General features: G+C 37.9%; 2 protein-coding genes across 4 annotated transcripts in view; both read right to left on the reverse strand.

Moving 5' to 3' along the window:
• The window catches only part of trip4 (thyroid hormone receptor interactor 4), a 100,354-nt gene extending 84,526 nt beyond the window's left edge, over positions 1-15,828 (reverse strand). The window contains exons 1-11 of the mRNA XM_041993514.1: positions 15,650-15,828; positions 12,613-12,794; positions 12,324-12,454; positions 11,015-11,233; positions 10,850-10,928; positions 10,275-10,380; positions 9,891-10,106; positions 9,657-9,786; positions 9,331-9,524; positions 9,101-9,225; positions 6,704-6,795 (exon numbers count right to left, since the gene is read on the reverse strand). Of these exons, the coding sequence (XP_041849448.1) occupies positions 6,704-6,795; positions 9,101-9,225; positions 9,331-9,524; positions 9,657-9,786; positions 9,891-10,106; positions 10,275-10,380; positions 10,850-10,928; positions 11,015-11,233; positions 12,324-12,454; positions 12,613-12,794; positions 15,650-15,729 (1,554 nt within the window). The 5' untranslated portion in view covers positions 15,730-15,828. The remainder of the gene's footprint in view (positions 1-6,703; positions 6,796-9,100; positions 9,226-9,330; positions 9,525-9,656; positions 9,787-9,890; positions 10,107-10,274; positions 10,381-10,849; positions 10,929-11,014; positions 11,234-12,323; positions 12,455-12,612; positions 12,795-15,649) is intronic.
• Positions 15,829-17,153: 1,325 nt separating this feature from the next.
• The window catches only part of chrna7a (cholinergic receptor, nicotinic, alpha 7a (neuronal)), a 30,784-nt gene continuing 24,207 nt past the window's right edge, over positions 17,154-23,730 (reverse strand). For all 3 annotated transcript variants that reach the window (XM_041991677.1, XM_041991686.1, XM_041991695.1), the window contains 3 exons: positions 22,947-23,033; positions 18,723-18,832; positions 17,154-18,293 (listed from right to left, as the gene is read on the reverse strand). In XM_041991677.1, the coding sequence (XP_041847611.1) occupies positions 17,751-18,293; positions 18,723-18,832; positions 22,947-23,033 (740 nt within the window). In that variant the 3' untranslated portion in view covers positions 17,154-17,750. The remainder of the gene's footprint in view (positions 18,294-18,722; positions 18,833-22,946; positions 23,034-23,730) is intronic.

A 23,730-nucleotide genomic window follows, 5' to 3' on the forward strand; every position in this document is an offset into this window, starting at 1 on the left:
GCTTTGGAATGGGGTAAGAAATCAGACCCAGAGAGACTGTGGGTTGACCCAATCAATTTTTTCACCGCAGGAGTAAGTTGATGGTGCAATTCAAGCTGTGTATCGGGTGTGATGTGCCTTTGCTGGATGTGTGAACTCACTTAAAGACAAATAACGTGACAGTGCATGTGTAGATAAATGTTGTACTCACAATAAATAGTCATGCTGTTTGACATCATATTGTATGTGAATTATAGTGATTGCAGAATATCCACTGCATGCTTTAGTTTGGCTTTTGCTGATTCTTTGTAATTATTTCACTATTTCAAATCATTCAAATTTCATTGCGTAATATAAGTATCTTCTACACCCCTTCCACCTCTGAAAACAGTCAGGTTAGGCGTGTATATCCACCCACTGCTGAGTCTGGGGGGAAGGAGTGGAGAGACGAAGCACAGATCATAATGGCTGGCCAATTATCAGTAGTAAGGAGGGTTGGGGGGGGAATGGGAGATTATGTGGAGAATAGATCAATACACCAGTCAGTTTCTAATGAGGGAAAGAATTGGAAGTCAAGCAGATGAAAATCCTGCTCTGCCTTAGGCGGTCTTCTGCACTGTCTGTCAGCATGGTCATCAACCTTGTGGTGGAGAATTGTACAACAGCGCCCCATCAGGGGAATGACTGCTATGACACAAGTTCAATGATACAGAAGTGGTTACAACATTTACTGCATTTTTGTGGTGAATCCATGGAGTTTCTCTTGTGCTTTCCTGATCTACCAACATCCCACTTTCTCTGAATATTTCATAGATCACTCCAGACAGATTAAAAAAAGAGCCTGAAGAATAATGGCCTTCTGTCCTTCACCACCCCACTTTTAACCACCCACAGCTGCCAGCACAGGACAGTAAATCCTACACCTCACCCACCCGCCCTGCCCAGCAGCACAGCTATGTGCTACTATGCACTAACACGACATGCCACTAGTAATATGAAAGGAAGCTAGATTAAAAGCCTAAACAGTCTCTATCTTTCTAAAACCAACAGAAATAGGTGCTAACCAACTGTTCAGCACAATCATCAGGCATTTAGTACCTTTATATCCCTCCAGTTGCTTCACCATTTTCTACATCTGCCTTGCTTTTTTTTTTCTGAGGGGCCTCGTGTGGGGTGGGGGTGTTATTTATGGCTGCTCTGTGTCTCTCTCCCTCTCACACACACACACTCTTTCACAGGATGAAAGGGCAGTCACACAGCCTGCAAACATGATTTTACAGCCTTGGGTGGAATGAGTGGTGGAGGAGAGAATGAGGACAGAGTACAAAAGGGGGAAAGCCCTTAAATTTACAGGTCTCAGCAGTCAGAATGCAACCATGTAGCAGCACACATTTTTAAAGCTTTTCAGAAAAAAACAAACCCCCAAAAAACACAACTGGATGTATGAGGAAAGACGTGTGTGTGAGAATGAGCATGGAGATGCATGAAAACATGAATATGATGCTCAAAAAGAGAAGCGCAGCTTTTTATTATGTGTGTCTGTTTTTTAATTGCAACAGAAGAGTGTGCCATTTCCATTTGTGATCTGTATCAGCAAAGATGGAAAACACACATCTGTACAAGGGTTTGTAGTTTTGCAGTGTTGAGGCATGTTTGTGCAATGTGTAGATATTTGCATAATTTCCTGCTTATACAGTTTAACACTGTGTGTGTGTGTTAAGAAACCATTATGTTAAATGTCACATCTGATTTTTTACTATTTTACTATCGCAGCCAAAGAATTAACGTTAATATTATTGTGATATCAATACAAAAAATGATCAAATAAATTGCTGTAAAACTAATCGTGTTTTCTTTTTTATTTGTTCTTTTCTGTGGGAAAATCAACATTTCACTCTGTTAATCATATTTATCCGCAATACCGTTATACAGCATAATCCTACAGTGTATATACAACACAGGAGGACTGAGAAGCAACGGACATCATATCAAATCTGAACCTGAATTTGATTGATTTGAATTTTTCTGATGGCTAGCATCCTTACCATCAGAAAATTTAGAAAGCAACAAATTAGCAAAAATAAAACATGTTAAACAGAATTACGCCTTTCTCGCTATCCAATATATGGCCACATGAAACTGAAGAAACTGTAGAAGACCGTTTACACACAAATGTAGGTATTTTGATAACCACATATTTTCCTTTGTATCTGCACCGGTTATTCACATGAAAACAGTTTCTGGGTACTGAAACCATCATTTGGAAAACACCTTCCAGTATGAAAACCTTACTGACTCTAAAAGAAAAGGTTATTAGTGGTCTGGGAAAACTGGTGTTTTTTATTTGCGACTGCAGTGTACTCTACTATCTCCTTGTTTTAATGCCTAATATGTCTCCCCTATGTTTACATGTCAGTGGAAGAGCTAGCCCAAGTGGTGCAGCTTCTAACTTCACTAACATCACTTTTTACATGTTTGCACATAAATGCACAGTTCTAAGTTGATTACTTTAAGGAATGTAGGCTTCCGATCAGGACAGATGGACAGATGGATGGATAGAATCAAATTGCTCAGTGGAGTACATAGCTATATGAAATAACACATAACCTGACTGCAGTGTAGCCAATTTAGGACCAGACCCAATGACTTTTAAAAAAAGGTGGTTTACAGTGGAGTTGGGCAGATTTCGATACCAGTATCGGAAATATCGCCGATCCTGCCAAAAGTAAGGGTATTGCAAGTATTTCTGTCTAAACACCATCCGATACCACGGAAAACACAACCACACACACACAGCAACCATGCGTGACCGTTGTTTTGAGTTGGTAGGCAGAGATGCGAATCACTGTTGTGCTAACATTTAGCCTTAGCGGTATGTTAGTAATTTGGTGTCATTACTCATTAGAAAAAGCAAAACGACATGCCTCATATGCAGGGCTGAAGTTTCCAGAGGCGACACGAATGCTGCCAAATTTAACACGATAAAGCATTTGGGTTATCATCACGTGAAAGAGCACGAGGAGTTTGTTGCCTTAAAGGCAAGGCGCAACGAACCGCAGCAATAACAAACGCTGGCAATTGCTTAAAAAAAACATGAGGAATTTGCAGAAGAACGCTGGAAAACCACCAAAATAACAGACATTTTACAATTTATTGTCCTGGATTAGCAGCCCCTGTCCTTTGTAAGTACAATTTCAAGATAGTAATGAATTGCAATGCTTTGATCCGAGTTTATTTACACAATATTAAAAAAAAAAAAAGTTCTGTGGCAATCATTGTTTCATGTGCTAATAAAACATAAATCATATACATAAATACTAAGGCTGTCAAAAATAATGCGTTAATGCTGGTAACTAATTTATGTATTTATGCGTTAATTTTTTTAACAGAATTAACACTCCCTCATCCCCCACACTTTTCCCAGTGAGAGGGTTCAACCCCCGTACTCCTTCATTTAAAGAAAATTAAGAAAAAGAGTTTTCCCACAGTTCTGTTCAAATATGCTTTCTCCTCCTCCACCCTCCCCTGTTGTTCCGTGACCGGCCATCGTTGATCAGCTGATCGGCTTTTCTGTTGCTAGCACTGTCTTTCATCTTGTTGTGCTTGTTTATCGTTCATCTGAGGAGGAAACTAGCGGTTCGTGGTTCATCTCATATTTACCCCAAAGTAGTGTTATTGGACGCACTAGCAATAGCAAAAAATGATCAGTCTCATGTCAATCTGATCCAAGCCACTATCACGTGAAGCTGAATAATGAAATAGAATTAATAGACCTGATAAAATAACACAGGCATCGGATCAGTACTCGGAATTGGTATTGGACAGAAAAATATGGTATCTGAACATCCCTGGTTTACACTAAGGAATGGTGAGAGAATTTTTGTATGTCCACAATATCATCAAAACAAACAAATTAATACCCTTTTAAACCGTAGATTAAAAATCAAATTTCCTCCAGCTCGACCAGGACAAGACTGAGGTTTTAGTCATTGGCTGGTGTGGAGAAACTAAACAAACTTTTAATCCAGGCTGTAGAACCATGTAAACAGGTGAGAAGCCTCGCTGTACTCTGAGTCAATATTCGTATCAAGAATATCACCAAGACTTCTTTTTGCCACCTGAAGAGCATCGGCAGAGTTAAACCTTTTCTCTCCCTAGCCGATGCAGAGACTGTGTCATGTTTTTTTCCACCTGCAGCATTGATTACTACAACACTCTTCGTTCTGGCCTCCTGGAGAAAACTTCAGCACCTCTGCAGCACGGCTGCTGACGGAGACCAGAAACAGAGCCCCCATCACTCTGATCCTAGAGCATCTGCAATGGCTTCCAGTCTGCTTCAGGGTCGATTTTAAATTTCTTGTAATGGTTTCTAAAACTCTCAGCTGTCTGGGGTCTTCTTATACTCCAGACATTCTTAATTAGTACAAGCCCTTCAGAGCTGTCAGGTCCTTCAATAAGCGACTGTGTTACATATACTAAACATTCACACAAAGACTTATGGTGAATCTTTTTTCACCTTTCATGTTCCACTTTTTGGAAGTCTGCAAGAGGACCTGAAGGTGGCTGAGACTGTTGAAGTTTTTAAAACCAGACTCGAGACCTATCTTTTCACTCTGGCTTTCAATTGAATGCCTTTCTCAATTAATGTAATTAAAGTGGTTTACTCCTCTTTGATGTTTTTATTATCTTCCTGTTAGATATTTATTCTTATTTCCATAGTACTTTCTATGTTTTCCTTTTTATTCTATTTAAACTTAGTTATATGTAATTTTACCTCTTTGTAGTGATTTTACTCTGAACGTTTAATTCTCAAACGAAAGCTTGATTTTATGGAGTTTTTCTGCCTAACAATATTTTTACTTTGGTAGAGAACATTAGCTATAACCTTTATTTAATTTCTTTTAATATTTATAATCATTTTATCTTTTTACATTTATGCCAGTGTTTTTCTTAACCTGGTGAGTTGGCGCTCCTGCAGTTCCACCCTTAACATGGTTTGCTATCCTTTGTGGAGTCTTTGTTAGACTGTTCTTGGCTTGTGTGACAGTGAAAATGTTTGCATGTGTGCTTTGGTGTATGCAGGAATTTGCTGTTGTTAACATGTAAAGCACTTTGTAATCCATTCCCTATATGAAAGGTGCTATATAAACAAAGTTTGATTGATGGATTGCATTTAATTTAGCTGCTTCACACTTACACTGAACAGGGAGGAAACTATTAGGAGGCCACCTGTAAAGTAAAGCCCAATTTATCGTTCTTCAAGCAGCTTGTAGAGCGAACTAGCTCAGAAAACAAGAAACTTGTGAACTCTGGCCTTTACACTTTCTTTCTAGGAGTTTTTCTTTTTAGCTAAAGAAAATAGTTTATTCTGGGAAACGTGGAAGTTTGCTCATTAAATGCTGCACAGCATTGACTCACATCACACCAACATGCACACGCAGCCAGGCTGGCTACCACAACATTGAACAAAGCAGCCTAGATTACAACACACACAGGAAGAGGAACTGCACTGTCTTCTAAGTTAAAGAAAAAACAATAACAAATAGTTGTTGCTGTTATACAAGGATTTAAAATACATTTAGAACTTTTAACGCCCTATATTAATCTGTAAAATGTCAGTGAAAAGTAAATGAAAAAAACTTATCACAACTTCTCAGAGTTTGAAATTACATATTCAAATCTGTTAATTAAAAAATGTCTCATGAACAATCATAAAATTTTCTTCAGAGCAAGTGATAATATTAAATATACACAAAGAATAGACTATCAACGAAACAGAAAAGCCTGCTGCAGACAAACAGCCTCTCCCAAAACTTGAGGCCAAACAGCCCAGATGAGCATGGGAATGTAATCAAGTTTTTATATGTTAAACCAACAATAAATGGGAGGGAAAATCTGTATCCAACTAGTAATTTCATGGAGAGTGGGGTATATTTTCCAGTTTATCCTTGTTAAAAATGTAATTAATTACACTAAATGGATTTAAAAGCTCAAATAAATACTTTATGAGACTTAGAATGAGACTTACTGCCAACAGAGCAGAGCACTGCTTTGCCAAAACACATGGTCAGAGTCCATCTTACACTCTAGTTAAGACTGAGTTTCACTTAAAGCCTCACTCTTTTTATTCTATGAAGAAATTCTATATTTGTAGCAGTAGTTTAACAATATAATACCTTGCATTTGTGTTTGTGCATGTATTCCTATGGTGCATACTGCCTCTAGTGGTACGTCTGACAAGGATTTGCTGGTTTAAAGGTTCACTCTGACCTCTGCTGGTAAGCAATGGTACTGCATCCACATGTTCCCAGAGAAGTCAACTCAGTTAAATATAACATTGCTGTTTTCAACAAATGGATAAAAAAAAATCATGTACTCTTTCTTACAAGTCAAACTCACATATCTGAGCATTTAACCTAAAGTAGAGCCAGGCATCTGTGACTTCAAATGATTTCCTGTTTATGTTTTGCAGCACTTGCTGATGTTACATAAGACATATTACTAAATTATGTATATAAATCTAACTCAGATGTGCTTATGTTGCGTAAAACTAACTCATACTTCACTTTAACACTGCTTATAAAAAAAAAAAAGAAACAAACACATGGACTGAAAAACATTCAGAAAAAGCCCATGATGGCAGTTATTAGAGAGGTAAATGGGTCAAACAGCTACAAATTGATGAGTCATAATAAAATCATCTTGAAACATATGATTAACTTACCTGTTCTCTAAACTGCTCCTGAGACAGACAGTCAGTCATGTTGACGCAACCCAACAGGCAACCAGTGGGATAGTCTTTAGGAAATCTGGGCTCTGCAGAGACAACGAGAGCAATCACTGACTCGTGGTCATGCAAAACTCCAGGCGCCACCAACACTTATTACCATGCTGCAACCTCACACCACCCTGCTCAGCATTTATATAATAGTTGTAAACAGTGCAATGTGTAGTTTAACCACAGACCACTCCCATGAAGATATTTAAATTACCATCCCTTATGTGTCTGTATATCAGCATACAGCACACAAGTATTAAGAGCAAAATGCTGCTCAAGTACCAGAGGTAAAGTAACGATTTGACAAATATGGCATCTTATTGTTAATCCCGAAACTTCAGCACGCATGACACAGATTGCCGCTTTAGCACCTGCAAGTGGTTTGAATGACACATAATGTGGTTCAGGGACAGTTAATAAAGCTCAAGCATCATGGGATTAATGGGGGAGAAAAGACAAGTACTGACACACAAATCTTTTTTCAGTTTTTGAATATTTCCACCAATCTGGTGAAAAACTGAGTTGCTTCAACATTTATTTAAATGAAAATGTAAAAACAAAAACGGGTGGAGCTGTTAAAAGCTCAAGCTCTAAAACAGGGATCACCAACTCCAGTCCTCGAGGGTTGGTGCAGGTATTGAATGTTTCCCTACTTCAAAACATCTGATTAAAATAAAATGGATCTCCAACAGCTTGTTGACAAGTTTTGCACAAGTCTGTTAATGACTCATTCATTTGACAGTTGTGTTGCTGCAGGGAAACATCCAATATCTACAGCACACCGGCCCTCAAGGGCCAAGCATGGTGATCCCTGCTCTAAAACAAAGTGGAACAGAAATAAAAAACAACATTTTACTTTGAAACTTTATGAAAACAAAATAACATGAAATAGAAATACCTGAGTAAAGTACAAGTGCTTAAACTATACTATACTTAGACATCCCACCCCTATTTGTGAGGTTTTCTACTGGTAGAGAATCACATTAAAAACATTTGCATCTGCAAGCCATGCACAGCCGTGCATGTGAATTTGCTGTCCTACTGAAGAGAGTAGCACACCTTCAGAAACCACCAATAATATGAAGCAACAATGTAAGATAATGTTACAGGACTCAGGGCAGTTCCAGGCCTGGGAACGTACTTAACAAAAGGTAGCTGTATTCAAAAGTAAACAAAACCACAGAGCTGTAAGATTCACACACATCTCTTGTACTGCTTTGAATGTTTCTATACAATTACGCTGTACAGTGGATATAAAAAATGTACACAATTCTGTTAAAATGATGTTCTTGTGATGTTAAGAAATTAAAACTTGTCCCATTTTTAATGTTAAATATAACCTGTAAAATTCAACTGAAAGACAAACAAATCTGTTTGAGGAAATAAATACAACTAATACTTTGTTGAAGTACCTTTTTGATTTAATCACAGCATACAGTCCTCTTGGGTAGGAGTGTATCCTCATGGCACAACATGACTTGGCAATATTTGCCTACTCTTCTTTGTAAACATGCTAGAAAATGTTAGATTTTGGGGCGCATTTCTTGTGTACAGCCCTCTTCAGGTCACCCCTTCTACTGATTTTAAGTCTGGGCTCTGACTAGATCACCCCAAAACTTTAATTTAATTCTGATGAAGCCATTCTTTTTTTTTTATATGTTGACATGCTGGAAAGCAGAATTCCTCTTCATCTTCAGTTTCCCAGCAGACACCTGAATGTTTTGGACCAAAAGTGACTGAAATCGTTTATAATTCCCTCCACCTTTACTAAAGCCAGTTCTAGCTGAAGAAAATAATTCTTAAAGCATGATACTACCACAACCACGCTTAATTGAGAGTATTGCATTCTTTTGGTAACTGAGTGTGTTTTGCTTTGCTTTTTTCCCCCCTTTTTTAATCAATTGTACTTTTTGAAATTGTGACACAACTAGTACTTGCCAGAAATTCCCGCAGCTCCTTCAGTGCTGCTTTAGGTCGCATTGAAGCCTCCCTGACCAGTTTTCATCTTGTCCTTTTCATACTTGCACAGTATTCCATGGTATATCCTAACTTTGTGGAACTTTTTTATACCCTTCTCCTGACTGATAACATTCAGCAATGAGAGCCATTTGATGCTTTGCAGCCTCTCTGAACCATGATTTTAGCTGTAAGAGGCAACTGACTAAATATGAAAATCCTACTAACTGACCTTCATTTGGGGCTAATTAGTCTCAAACTGATGGCAGGTGTGCACCCAAGAAGACTGAAAGAAAGATGCTGGAATCTCAGGTGCATTGTTTATCATTCTGTGAATCATATTACCCAATCATTCATGGATTGACTTGCTGTGCAGAGTGTGGATACCTTTCTTGTAGAGGTGGCGGTACATGGCTTCCACCTCTGCGATCTCCTGTGGTGTGGGTTTCTTGGCTGCAGCAGCAATCCAAAGTCGACCCCGGTGCGACGTGTACCAGGTCCGTCCTTCAACCCTACAAAAAAATGTAATTCCCAGCTGCTTTCATTGCAGTAACAGAAGCAACAGCATGAGCAGTTTTGTCCATTTTAAAAGCATATTGTTTATAGAGAGTCTTTACCTCTTTATGCCTTTGACCAGCAGGGATGCCCATGGTTGATGCATGCTGAGGCACCAGCCGCCATCGGACATTTCCTGCAGCTCTTTATCTTGGAGCCGCAACCTGTTACGTTCCTCTCCTCCCCTGTTCTCCGTCAACTGTCCGTCTTGCGTCTTTTGTCTCTTGTGCTTTTCACTGCCTCCAACACTCACCCACTAAAAATTGCATACATTTTTTGTATTGCATTAATTACTTAAACTTTTATTATGTTCAAGATTATTTGCTTTAAGTTAAAAATACAGTAATATTGAAAGTGACAGCAACAACATTCTTGAAAGATGACTTACTTCTGGTGCAGACTGCGTAATATTTGGGTTAACCAGCTCTCTGAGGGTCTGCCTTCCACCTTTTTGTTCAGAAAATCCTGGTGACCGTGACGTTGATTCATTGTTCATGGCTTTGAGGGCCTCATCCAACCTGGAAGTTATTGCAAAATTTAAGAGGTTGTATATGATTGGCCTGCCTACACAATATCAATGCGCTTTGCTGCTTTAATTCATTTGTTTGTCAGGCTATCTTACTTGTCGTAGTACTCATTCAGGTTGTTTCCTGCGTCTAACACTTGTCTACCAGCGAAGTCCAGTGTGATCTTCCTGTCCTTGCGAGACGCATGGCGAAGTTCTCTCAGCTCTTCTTCCTTTTTCCTCAGCTTTTCTCTCTCGCTGGGAGACAGCCACTGATTGGATTCAGTGGCAAAGTAATCTGATTCATCATCTAGAACCTGCGTTCTCCTGACACTGGAGTCGAAGGGGCAATAAATTTGACAAGTAAGTAATTACTGGGTGTCACAACAACCTTCTAGAGTAATTGAAATGTTCAGATAAAATGTTGACACCGCACAGCAAGCAGTAAACCTATCCATTCTTTGACTGAATCCCTTTCCTTGACTGTGTGCTTTATGATACCTGTTCCTGTCATATTCCAGCAGTTTGTCTTTGTGCTGAACAGCTTTCTCCAGCCCAGCCTTCATCTTTGCCTCCTGGTGTGGGAGAATCTCTCGGTCTCCACAATCTGCCACCAAAATACATATAAACTTACAACCATAATTCCTAAAAAGAAAGTAGGGTGCTGCGTAATACGTAAATAACAATTGAAACAACGTGACATAGAAAAACATCAAATGTTTAAACTGATATAAAAATATTAGCTCATTTGGAATTTGATGCAAGCAACTATCTCAAAAGTTTGGGCTGGAAAATAAGCAGTAGGTACTAAAAATAAACAGCTGGAGAAACATGATGCAACTAAAGAGGTTAATCAGCAACAGGACAGCAACATATATCAGACTCAAATTCAAAAAGAGCTAATATTTTTCATGGAATACTGAAATGTCAATCTTTGATGAGCTTTGCATATCACTGCATTATGCTTTTACTTACATTCTCCCCAGGATCCCACCTTTATAATAGTGCATACTGTATAGTACAGCATCCTCATTTCACATTTCTTTTGTGTAAGTTTGAGAAGTTTTGACTCTCACCTCCCATAAGCTTCTTTCTGAGTCTCTGGCTTTTGTTGGAGTCTCGTTGTAGAATCTCCTGCTCCTCTTTTGTGCAAACCTGAACAGAAAAGGTGACTAAATAGCACAATGCTGGAATGTGAGGAATAACAGCACTAAGAGTAAAATGAAATCAATTTTTTTTACCAGGCTTCCACAAAAGAGACAGGGTCCTGAGCCCTCTTGCTCACACACAATTCGGCCACAGCTGATGCAGTTGTTGATAAGTTTGTGTTTTTGAGCAAGGCACTCACAAGCGTGTCGGCCTGGGAGTAAAACAGCCAGCTTGTCCTGGCCCTCTTTTGCATAAAGATTGACAAACTTGGTTTTCTTCTTTGTTGAGGAGGTATTACCGCTTTCTTGGGCCTAAAACGGTTGGGGATGAAAGGCAGAAAATGAATAGATGCATTTAGTAAAAAAGCACAACAAAAAAACAATAAATGAATGTTAGATCAGCTTCAGTCAGAAGGTTTGGGAACAACTGCTCTGTTAAATGGGTTTGTAGTGTTTTTATTTGCAATACAGTTTAAAACAATACAGAAAACACAAATGGAACAGGTCAGCTTCTTGCATTCTCAAAACATTTTTGACTAATGTTTTTGCTAAGTAAAGGTATCGCTGTTTTTCTTAAATCAATAATCAGTGATATGACAAGGGCCAGCTAGCTTAGTAAGGACGAACAACAGGCTGTTTCCACCACTAAGAGTCAATCAGAGCAACAAACAGAGACATTTTCTTTAAGTGAAGCTACAAAACTTCAAATTCTTAATCAAAGCTAGTTATGATGAGGACCAAGGATTCTGCTGCAGAAAAATTAACCAAGCCTCAGAAATGACCACTTAATAGATTAGATCCCACATTTGGGGCTTTAAATTCAAATAGCAAAAATAGGAAATCAAATAAATCTACCTTCTTGGTTGAAAAGCAGCAAAAAAAAAAAAAAAAAGACACCACAAATGGAGACCAAGAAAACTGCAGTGTCCAAGAAAAAAAATGGCTGGAGTTTGAACCTGTGGAAACATGTGTTTCAAACTTAAAATAAGCCAAAACACCTTGTGGCTCTTTAAGGACTGCTAGATCAAAGAGTAAAGATGCATGGCCACTTCAAATGATGTGACCTCCAAAGTTACCTGACCCAAATCCCTACTGAGAGGATCTGAACTGAGTTGGACTGCAAAGTGAAAGAAAAGCAGCTGGCGAGTGCACAGCATGTGACACTTACTTAACCAGGGGACAACCTCACGAAGCTTGTTAAACCGATTAAGTTCACAAAGGTGTTATCAAAGGAAAGGGTGACTACTTTAACAACCTTACATTTATAATACTTTTTTTTTGCTTTTTATTTAGTTTAAAAATATTTTAAATTAATTATGTTTTTAATCTTTTAATTAGAATATGAACTACTCTACTAAAGTAGATGAGAAGGGAACAAAGATGTGTGTTGGCGTGTGCTCACCCTCCTCAGATCGATGGGCGTTTTGACTGCTTCAGGTTCAGGCTCTGTTACGCTAACAGTCATCATCTCCTGTTTGTTACGACCTTTGCGCTTAGACTTCTTCTGGGTATCTTTGGTCGTGTCTTGTATATCTGAGATAGAAAATTAAATTACTTTTAGCAAATTCAAACACATAAAACGTAATGGATGGTTGGGTCCTATTTTGCTCAGTTCTGCCAAGAGGACTCCGCAAAACCATTTCATCAGGGGTGTTTTTAGATACTCAAATATAAGTTGCAGACATTCATACCTGTTGATGACACAGTATCCTTGAGGACAAAGAGACCTGCTGTATCTGTAGACTGTCTTTGAGTCTTCTTCCATCTGCTGAGGAGCTCATCTATAAACAGCCCTTTTCTCCCATCGGTGCCCTGAAGGAGGTCCCCCACATACTCCTCAATCTCTTCAGCCTTTTCAATGGACAGAATGTACCTACACAGCATGATAATACACAAAGCCAACAACAAATATTAAAGACCAAAAGCTCCTCCAGATTTCTTTTATGTTCCTTAGGGTTTTAGCAATGCTACATGGTTTGCTTATGCATTTCTCATTTAATTCTATCCTGAAATCCATATGATCACTTCACAAACAACCAATAAAGTCTTGAAAAGAAAACCTTAACATTTTCACCATTTTAATATACTTAACAAATACAGTCTGCTTAATTTTGATCATTTAATATTGTTTTCTAATATACAACTAGTACATGAGATCACTCATTATCAAGCTCCTCTGTACCTGAGAAATTGTAACCAGCCATGTTCTGAATGAATAAGCAGAAGTACAAGATCTGTTATAAGGAGAGACTGTAATGTGTCTAATCTCTATACTGCATTTGCAAGATGAGCTTTTTCCTATAGAGAAATTAAATCATGCAATAATCTCCCAAATGAGTTTAAGTGACAAAAAGGTGTGCTAACAGGCTGGAAAAACTCATCAGGTGGGCGGGCTCTGTGGTTGGCATGAAGCTGGACTCCCTGGTGACAGTGGCAGAGAGGAGAACACTAAAAAAACTACTGGCTATTGTGAATGATGCCAGTCACCCTCTGCACACTGTCATCAGTGCACAGAGAAGCCTGACCAGTAACAGGCTGCTCCTCCCCAAGAGTAGGACCAACCGGCTCAGAGACTCCTTTGTCCCCCGAGCCATCAAACTGTACAACTCTGCATTAGGCAGGAGGGGGAGAAGGAGGGGGGAGAGGGAGGTGTGCAGTCCGCCTGATACAACACATGCACAATAACCCATACAAACAGTTGCAATAACTTATACGTGCAATAGTTAACTGGGAATCTGTACCACCTCTACTGTGTGCAATGCTTGTTTATATTATTTTATTTAACTTATCTTATTATTATTTATTGCATTCTATTTGTGCTTTTCTTGCACCTTATTGCCTCTATTTTGCTTTGTACCTATATATATTATATCTTGTGCTTATCCTGCTTTACTGTTGGTGTTGTATTGCTGCTGGTACCCAAATTTCCCTGAGGACTCTCCAAAGGGATTAATAAAGTATTTCTATTCTATTCTAAGTACAGCCTTGTGTAGTTAGTTGCTACATATATGAATTTGTACACTGATACATATTTGCTTTTATATATGGTTGAGTATGAATGCTACATGGGTGTGTGTGGCTGTGGGAAGGAGGAGGGGAGAACTTGTGTATGTTAACTTGTATTTTAATGTTTTGTTTTTACTTGCCCTGGGATTGCAGATGGAAACTAGCTATTAGTTAAATCTAGAGCAAAGCATCTTCTCACTCAGTGCAATTACTGCATTTGGCACGTAGTCCCTTTAAGAAATAAATACAAACTAACCAACTTAGTGTTTCTCAATCCAGGTCCTTGGGCCCTACATGTTGTAGACATGTTCTTACTCCAACACACCTGATTCAAATTAATGAACTTCCTCATCAAGTTCTTTGCGGCCTTTTAACAAGCCATTCATTTAATTCTGTTATGTTTAAGTAGGGTTACTTCTAAAAAATGCGATGCAGGGGGTCCTGAGGATCAGGACTGAGAAACAGTAACTAACTAAGTAACTTTCAAGAACACATATGTTAACAATGCTTTGCATGTTTCAACAACACAATGCCAGACCCCATTCTGCACATATTGCAGAATGTGGCTCTTTAGTAATGTGTCCAAGTGTTAAAAGAGGTCTGCCTAGGTCCAGATCTCTTTTCCCTCTGTTGGAGCTTAAGTCCTACAGGTGAGAAAAGATTCACTTTAATTAAAGCAATTTACTCTCCTCAAACTCAAATGCTTTAGTGGTGTCAAAAGAAGAGATTATGTCACAGATCATCTCTGACAAAAAGAGTTGCTGATAGATTTCTGCCCCCAAGTAAAAAAAAAAAAAGCATTTCTGGTTGATCTTAAATCTATTCTTCTCACCTATGGTCTGTGTGCACAAGTGTGAGATTACTTTTATTACAGCAGAAATGTCTTAACAGCTGATAGTCACAGGCAAATACCAAGATACAACATATCACAAACTTGTCAATTTACAATGGCAAAAACTGAGGACTGTATTCAAATATTAAATTTATAATGAATGAAAACACTGGCCTTTTAACTTTCAAAAAACACCACTAACAATGCAGTCATGACAAATGCCACTATCACATGCATTATGGGAAATAAAGATCCATTAAGGTCCTTAGAACGCAACACGCCATGGGACATATTAATTTAAACCTTTCAGGGATAGTGTTTGTTAATTAAATATCCAGTAAAGATCCCAGCAACGATTTCTTCAACACAACAACCCTCGCTGGGCGCTTCACATTTTTTTTTCTCGTCCTGAAACTTAATGGATGAGATGGCACCATGAGAGATGTCAGCTATACTGACCAAATTAAACAAAAGCAATGAAGGCACAAGAAGTTCTTGTCTTTAGTTGGGCTTAGTCTAATGAAAAATGAATGACATTTACAAAGCGTGACAACGTTTAGTGACTGAAGGATTGCATGATTACACAATGAATTTTATAGATGCTGCCCAGGTGTAGAGTGAGGACACTGGTTAGCCGTTAGCTAACAAGCAGCTAATACACCTGCCAACCAGCTGTAACGCTAACAGTAAAAATAAAAAAAAATAATAATTTAACACACATGTAAAGTTAAATGGCGACAATCTCAATGTAATGCAAGTAATGTCATTCACGGGACAAATCAATACAGTATTATAAAGCTAACGATCTAACGGCTTTCTCGCTTAAACTTGCGTGTTAACAACAGACAGATGACGTGACAGTTCCAACAGAAACATCTCATATAACTTACTGGACGATCTCGTCACACGCCTCCAAGCCGAACTTGTGGTGTAACTGGTCCACACACCACTGCAATAAAGCTTCAGACATTTTACCAATTGAATTACTCTGGCAGCGTGAGCTCAGAAATACCGGTGAGTCGTGTCAAACCCAAACTATATCATGAATGTGTTTCCAGTCGGTGGAATAACATGAGCGCACAAAGCAACGCAGATTCTCTTCCTGAGAAGAACGCAGGAGCTTGTTGACGGGTTCCTACTGATGGCCACTTCAGGCACTCGACCAAATGAGAAAATTATATTGGATGTTCATAGGTGGAAATATTATAATTACTTTTTTTAAAGAATATATAACACTTATCTGTTTGAGAACAAGTCTTTTCTTAGTGTTGGTGTCTTGGGGGGAACTTGTTGCATTCAGTCACTGGAGGGCAGTACTGTAGTGCAGTCAAATACTGATGATCAGCTGATATCTGAATGTTTAAAGCAGTCCATACATATTAAGCTTCAGATTTTTCCACTATTATTCACTGACAGGTCTGTCTATGTTTACAGGTAGAGTTGAGGCAGCTATGTTACAGATGTTTATACGTTTTTAATTACTTTTTTGTTTTTGTTCACTTTGTTTAGGATTCAATTGCAAATGTTTTTTATTTTTTGTTAGGAACAACAGTTGGCTGCAACTTATTGGTTCTTGATATGTGCAAGCACAAACCTTGTTTGGATACTCTTATACTATGTCAAATAAAAATTGTATAATAGTTTTGATCCGTCCGTCCATCCATCCATCCATCCATCCATCCATCCATCCATCCATCCATCCATCCATCCATCCATCCATCCAATTCCTATAACCACTTTTATCCTAATCAGGGTTATAACAGCTCTCATTGGGCAGGTTGCAGGACCATCACTGGGCCAACGCAGAGACATATGAGACATGTAGCCATATAGACTCACTTTCATTCCAACAGTCATTTTGTGGGGTTCAAATGGTGGGATCATGAATTTCACTGCCACTGCTTCACAAGTTGTATTTTTTCTTTCCTTTTTCTATTGTATGAGGTTATATTTTTTAACACAGGATGCTTGGTTTATTAGTGGTAAAAGCACAAGTAGATGCCTATAAATCTTCAATGTAGCGATACTTGATTTGAAACTAAGACTGTTATTTAGACAGTCCTATAAATGATACATTGCATTTTTAATATGTAAATATCAGATATCAATTATTAAAATAAGTAACCCATTTGCTTCAAGGTTCAACATGTTCTCAGTTCAGAGATGGTATTCTACATACCTGTATTTAAGTTACTGCTGCCTTTCCATCATATAAAAATAATCTGTCCATTCTCCTGTAACTACTATATAACTACATAGTGAATTGACAATTTCCAGTTTTATTGTCACAGACAAATCAGTGGTTGTTATGATTTCCATCTTAAATGAAAAATATGCAGGTGTTGCTGCTGTGTGCCTGTATAAGAATATAAAGAACATTTTCAATATGCTGGATCATTTTCAAAAAGTACATACATTTATTTGGTAAATGTCACAGTTAACAAGAGCAAAAACAAAACAGATTAAAACGTACCAACACAAAACAGACTATTCTGATTATCATAAAATGCTATATTAACAGTAAGTAAAGCAAAGTTGAAACATTAATAAATTTTGAGTTTAAAACTCAATTTGTGTTTATATAGAAAGTTAAATAACATCACTTCCATTTTTGGATATTTGAGAACTTATACATTTCAATACAAGATACTGTAGCTGTTTCATATGTGGAAAACATTTTGTGAGATTTCTGCAAGGATACACACTTGGTAATTAACAGTAATGCTTCACATAGCAAATCACAATTGCATTCTTGTAGGTTAGCAAATTACATCACTTAAACAATGCTTGGGTGTCTTTTCATAAGTCGATGGCTTATGAAAACAGGTGACTTTAAGGTAAATGATGGCTGAGATACACGCTCCAAAGTAGCAGACTTTACTGTTTTAATATCACAGAACTATGACTTTACAGTGGTTACTTTTTGAGAAAAGTGGTTGGTTTCAGTTTTATCTTCATTGACATATTGATTTTAACTTCTGGATTAAAGCCTCAAGTGAAAAAGTCTTTGGAAATGGCTTCTACAAAATTGGGTGCTGACATAAGGATCCCAATGGTGCAGAGGATAGTGAAGAGAGAGAATGCCATGAGACAAAGCCTGTCAATGACAGAGGCAGCAAACTTCCACTCGTTGCACACAGTCTCATCCTCATCTTGATCACGAAAGCGTTTGGCAATATAACGCACCTCATCAAGGATCTTGGCGAGCTCTGCTTCCATGTTTCCTGCAGAGGAGCCCTGATTTGAAGGAAGGAGCAACTCATCCTCGCCCACTCGTCCAAGCAGTCGTCCACAGAGGACGCCGGAGTCAGGAGAGGTGGCAGCTGTGGAGCTGTGAATGCTCTCCAGGCCACGGACTCCAACGTAGAGCATGTTCCCATTGTTGGACTGGGAGGCTGAGATACTAGCGTTGAGGTCCATGCTGGTCAGGCTGCTCCGTCGAGTCTTGTTGTGACAGGCTGACCGCACTCTATCCTCACCTGGACGTTTCATGCGCAGGAACCAGGCGCACCAGTTCAGCAGGATCACTCGAGTCTTTAGGAGGAAAGAGTAAATTAGATAATTTCTTATTAACAGGCAAAGTATTGGAGGAAAGTTTTCTGTCTAATTTGTTTAGGTCAACCTGTCAGCCGGCCACAATAAAAAGCTGTAAATGCTGTCTAATTAGTCCTCAGGCGCTCAGTCTCTTATATATTTCTAGAACAGGTGAAGTGAAAGAATTATAAAAATAAATAAATTCTTTGGTTCAGTTATATTAGACATCAAGTGCTTTTTTAATTGTGTTATTCTATCAGAAGAGCTCATTATGCAGCAATTACTTACCAGGTCCAAAAGCAAAGCAAATTTCAGCGGTTAAACATGATGTCCTTCATAGTAGTTAGTTAGGGCTAAAAGGCAAATTACCTGAGAAATAACACCATAGTAAGAGTTACAAGTCATGGTGAATTAGGAGATAACACTAACCCATTTTGGCATCTTGCCTCCATCGGGGTCATGGTGGTGATACTGAAGGACCAGCACAGTGGCAATTACGGATAAACCGACAATAACCATGGTAGTAGCAAAGTACTCCGCTGTGCAAAGAGGAGAAGAGGAGACAATTAAGAATAGAAACAGAAAGCTGTGTCAGACATTCAAACATAGAGATTTAACTAAACACAAAACCTGGGGAGTATATTAGAAAAGTCACAGTGAGGGTCAGAACTATTGGCAACTCTGTCTTATTCTATCATCAGAGGAAAAAATGCAAATGAACCAACTTTGTTTAATTAGAACTGAGCCAAAAAATCCCAAAAGGCTTTTGAAAAATGAAAATAAAAAAAAAATCACTGGATAGTTCAAATTAGGATAAATTCCATCCACATATGAGACAAAACAAATAATGGAGACTCACCTATGTTTCATTTTCAGTGTTCACATAAGCTGATCAAGCCAATGAAGTGTTTTATTGCACAAAAATTGTTTACATTTTTTAGACTGGTTGAACTAAAAAAGAAACTGAAAACATGAGGAAGTTCACAGAATTATCTTATATAACAATTTTGAAGGCTATAAATGTATCACCCGAGACACTGCACACCACCTGCTTCAACTGTTTCTATTGTTATTGAGATGTTTCAGTCCTAAATTCTAACAAATATTTAAAGTAAACTGATCTTGTGTAAACCTCTGATCTCCAATTGCAAGTGAATGCAACATGCAATGCACTTCTATATGTTGTTTCTATATGATGTCTTACATCAACACCATCTTGTTTTTGATCTTTAAAGCAGCATTCATACATACTGGCTGCCTATGTGGGTGATAACGTTTGCATTCAAAGTGATTAGATTTGAAGAAGACAATGTTAAAGTCATAAACATAACCAGGCATGACGGCTTTGCAAAGTTCATTAGCCAAGAACACACAGATGAAACTTGAGATTGTTTCCTCAAAGCAAGTTTTCTTGTGTTTTGTTCTAATTAATGAAGTATAAGTCCCTGCAGCAGTGACTGAAGCCATACAATAGTGCCATACATCCTTGAACAAAAGAATTGTTCATAGAAAAAAATGTAATTATTTCCATTTACAAACTGTTGTATTTTTTACATTAGATGGCCAGTTTTGTTCTAATAACCAGTAAATCATTTAATAAAATGTACACTTTTTTGTTTTATGAAAGTCTTATCGTTTTCATGTGCCACTCTCTTCCCAGTCTGTGCCCCTGTCTGGACCCCCTAGTCCCATCAAAAACTTTCTAGACTCATCCCTGGAGCAGTAAGCAGTTGCTACCATGCTGGCAGTTCTGCACTGCTCTATGCTTCACTTGACCAGGCTCTCAGTCAGCTGCAACTCTGTTCAACACAACTATTGTGATTTAAAAACTTTTTCAGAAGGCTGACAAAATTAAACTCATGATATTCTCAAATGGAAAATCTAAGGGATTGAATTTTCCATTTATTAACACTTAATCTTGGGCTCTGTTATTGTGTCTAAATCTCATAAATATCCTGGAATTGTATTGGAGGATTCTTAATCTTTTGTGCCTCATATTCTGCCACTAATAAAAAAGAATACATCTGAAATAGGGTTTTTATTTCAGAATCAAGCTGTGTCTTTCATTCAGAACCCAGAAATAGCTGGAAATCTTTAACTCACCACTGTTTGTCATTTGCTGTGTTGGCTGTTTTGTCTATACATACTTAATAATTGGTATGATCTTATTTTCAAGGCTATTCCTGGTTTGCTTCTTTCTTAGTCACAGACCTACATTTTTCTAAGCTCAGGAAGATATTCTCTTTGTACTCTGGATTTTGGTTTCCTCCCAGAGCCTGAACTGAACTGCTGCTCTCTTTACATGGAAACATCCTCAGAAATGTCTAAAATCAAAGAAGCTGATCTCATTGTAGTAATTTCATGGGACTTGGAAGCAGATACTTTAAGATGTCGAAGTTTCAATTGATGATTTCTATCAGGACATCCTTTTTACTTTGGATATTTAACTTGTAGTTGTATGATTTATTATCGTTTCAATTTTGTGTCACTTTGTATGATTTCTTTGTCAGATGTCTGTATGTAGGGTGTGCTGATGTGGCTGTCTTGGTCAAGATGTGCTTGCAAAAGGGATCTTTGATTATATTAATAATGGTAATGAACAATAATACTGAAACATATTTTTTTATAGGTAATCTAAATATAGATAATCTTTCTAGAATATTGTTTAATTTATAGATGTACCTAACTTTGGGAATGTGATGCATTAGACTGATTATAGCAGCAAACCAAGCCCATAAAGAAATACCTACAGTAAACATGGTGAAGATTTAACATGACATGGGTTGCTTTTATGATCTGGTGCTGGATACATTTAAAGGTCAAATGTGTAGGATGTAGTCTAATCAAGCTTTAGCTCGATTAGCTTGATTTTGATTAGTTTTAAATAGCAACTTCAACCCCCCTCCGCATCGCACACTACCTTTTCTAAAGTGCATAAAAAATATAGCAGATGTGGAAAATGTGAAACACTCAACAGTTGGTTGCTCTAAATCAGGGATGGGCAGCTTCAGTCCTCGACAGCCTGCAGGTTTTAAATGTTTCCCTGTTCCAACACACCTGATTCAAATTAAATGGAGCAAACAACTTTATGTCAAGTTCTGCACAATGACTGAGGTGTGTTGAAACAGGGAAACATCTTAACCCTCGAGTAACCGAGTTGCCCATCCTTACTCAGATGTTACATACCATGTCCTTTAATGTGTGAATAATAAAATAAAAAGATAAATAAAACATTGCAAAGTGAAATTTCCCTCTTTACTCTATATTTTCCATATATAGATGTATAATACTATCCATGGTTTATTTAGCAAGCCAATTATTTGAACTTTGGACTTTGTCAAAAGAGCTTTGAGATTACTTTGTTGTGAATTAGCACTATATAAATAAAGCTGAAATTAATGTCACTTGGACAGTGACCTGAGACAAACCTTGGCAAAACATAATATTTTAAAAAAAAAAGGATACTATTAATTGTTTTAAACAGAAATGTATTGAGTTTTGAATTAAATCCCATTGAAAAAACTTTAGAGCTGAGATTTGCAACTCCAGATAAGTGGCACGAACTATCAGCACTAAGTGTAAGAAGCTTCAAGATGGCTACAGTCGACCTTTGGAGGTTGTTGAGGTTGCTAAAGGCTCCAAAACCATAAACTTGTGACTACTTCAAAAATGTGTGTTCAGGATACATTTGGTCCATCACACACATTTCACAATACAAAAATATTTGTTGTTTACTGATATTTTTTGACATTAAGTCTCAATATTATGATCATAAAATTGGTTTATTGCATTGATTTCTGGGGATTTTTCACATTAAAGGACTCTACAGGACAGCCTATTTCCCAGAAATACACAACTTTGTGGAGTTCTGAGATGATACCCATTTGATTTTAAATGTGGATAAAACCAAGGAGATTTTTTTTTTTTTTATGTAGACTGAGAGAGTCTGGAGTCAGTCAGGAGATTATGTTTTTTTTTCATCAAGCAGTATTGCAGAGCTTGGTTAGATATGGGATGTCAGCATGGTATGACAACCTAACTGTACAGCTGAAGACTAAGCTCAGCAGGCTGGTACACACTGCTATGAAGGTCATGGGAAATAGGGAGTACCATTTGCTTCTGAGCATCTATGAGCTGTCTGTTCATAGGCAGATTTAGAGGATAGTGACCAACCCATCACATTTCTTTCACACAGAATATGAAGTTTTACTAACCGGCATTCTTCACAGAGTCCTGTGCCACAGAGAATGTGCCATAGACTCATGGTGTTTTATGATTATTGATTTTTAATGATTTTATTTGTATTTATGTATTTTCAGGTGTGTATAATATGTGTACAGGGTGTGTGCAACAGGTATCAGGGGTGGGACCATGTGTGTAAAATGTGTATAAGATTAGGCACTGATACTGCATGGTCTCACTTCTGTGCAAACAAGAACATAAACAAAGAAAAATTCCCCTTCTGTAATTATAGGATGACTGAAATGACCCAGATCTCATAATAAAAAAGTCCTAGAAAGCAACTTAAACCCAGCTACGCTGTTAGATTATAGAATCAGTAAAATGAATTGACACCTGAATTTTTCGCCTATGCTTCCCCACTGATAGTGTTTGACAGCCACAGTGTCTGGTTTTAACTTTATCCAGACTTACCTATTAAAGGCACAGAGTCTGATGTGGCAGGCATTATCTCTGCAACCAGCAGCATGAAAACGGTGAGGGACAACAGGACTGTAATGCCTGGGGAAAGATACAAAACTCCAGTTAGAGCAATGAAAAAGTGAAACACACCCAATTATGAGAGGTTTTCAAATTTCACATAGTGGCCTGTTTCATGCAGTCCTCCAGTTTATTCCATGCAATTTTTTTGATTTTGCCTTGTTGTATATTTGATGTAGTTCTTTTGGTTCACGGTGAAAGCCAAATGCTAGGCAGATTTCTCTAAAGCAGAATTGAGGTGAGATTAAAGCTCTTAGTCATGGTTGCACACACTGCTGAATAAAATACGTACAAGGAAAAAGAACAAACAAAACTTATGAGGCAAACTATCATTTTTACTTACCCACTTACCCATGACACCCTTAAAAACATGTTACATCTTGGCTGCTGCTGTGCCTGTTATCTTTGGACTGAGGAAGAAAATTTCAATTTTCAGAGGACACTAAATAGTTTTTATAATACTGTGCACATGTTTGCAGACAGCCCCTTTATTCTTTACTTCATGCTAGAAAAACAGGAATATTGTGTATGTGATTTATTCAGACAGACAAAAATGGAAATAATCTGGTTTACAAACACTACATCAGGGGTCTCCAACCTGCAACTCTGGAGCTGCAAGTGGCTCTCTGCACTTTCCATAATGCCTCTAAATACGTGGCTAAAATATTTTTTTAAATCTGTTTTTCCTGTCATTAGGTTGGAAACCAGGGACTTTTTT

Source organism: Melanotaenia boesemani, chromosome 1 (genome assembly GCF_017639745.1).
Source record: "Melanotaenia boesemani isolate fMelBoe1 chromosome 1, fMelBoe1.pri, whole genome shotgun sequence".
NCBI lineage: Eukaryota > Metazoa > Chordata > Actinopteri > Atheriniformes > Melanotaeniidae > Melanotaenia > Melanotaenia boesemani.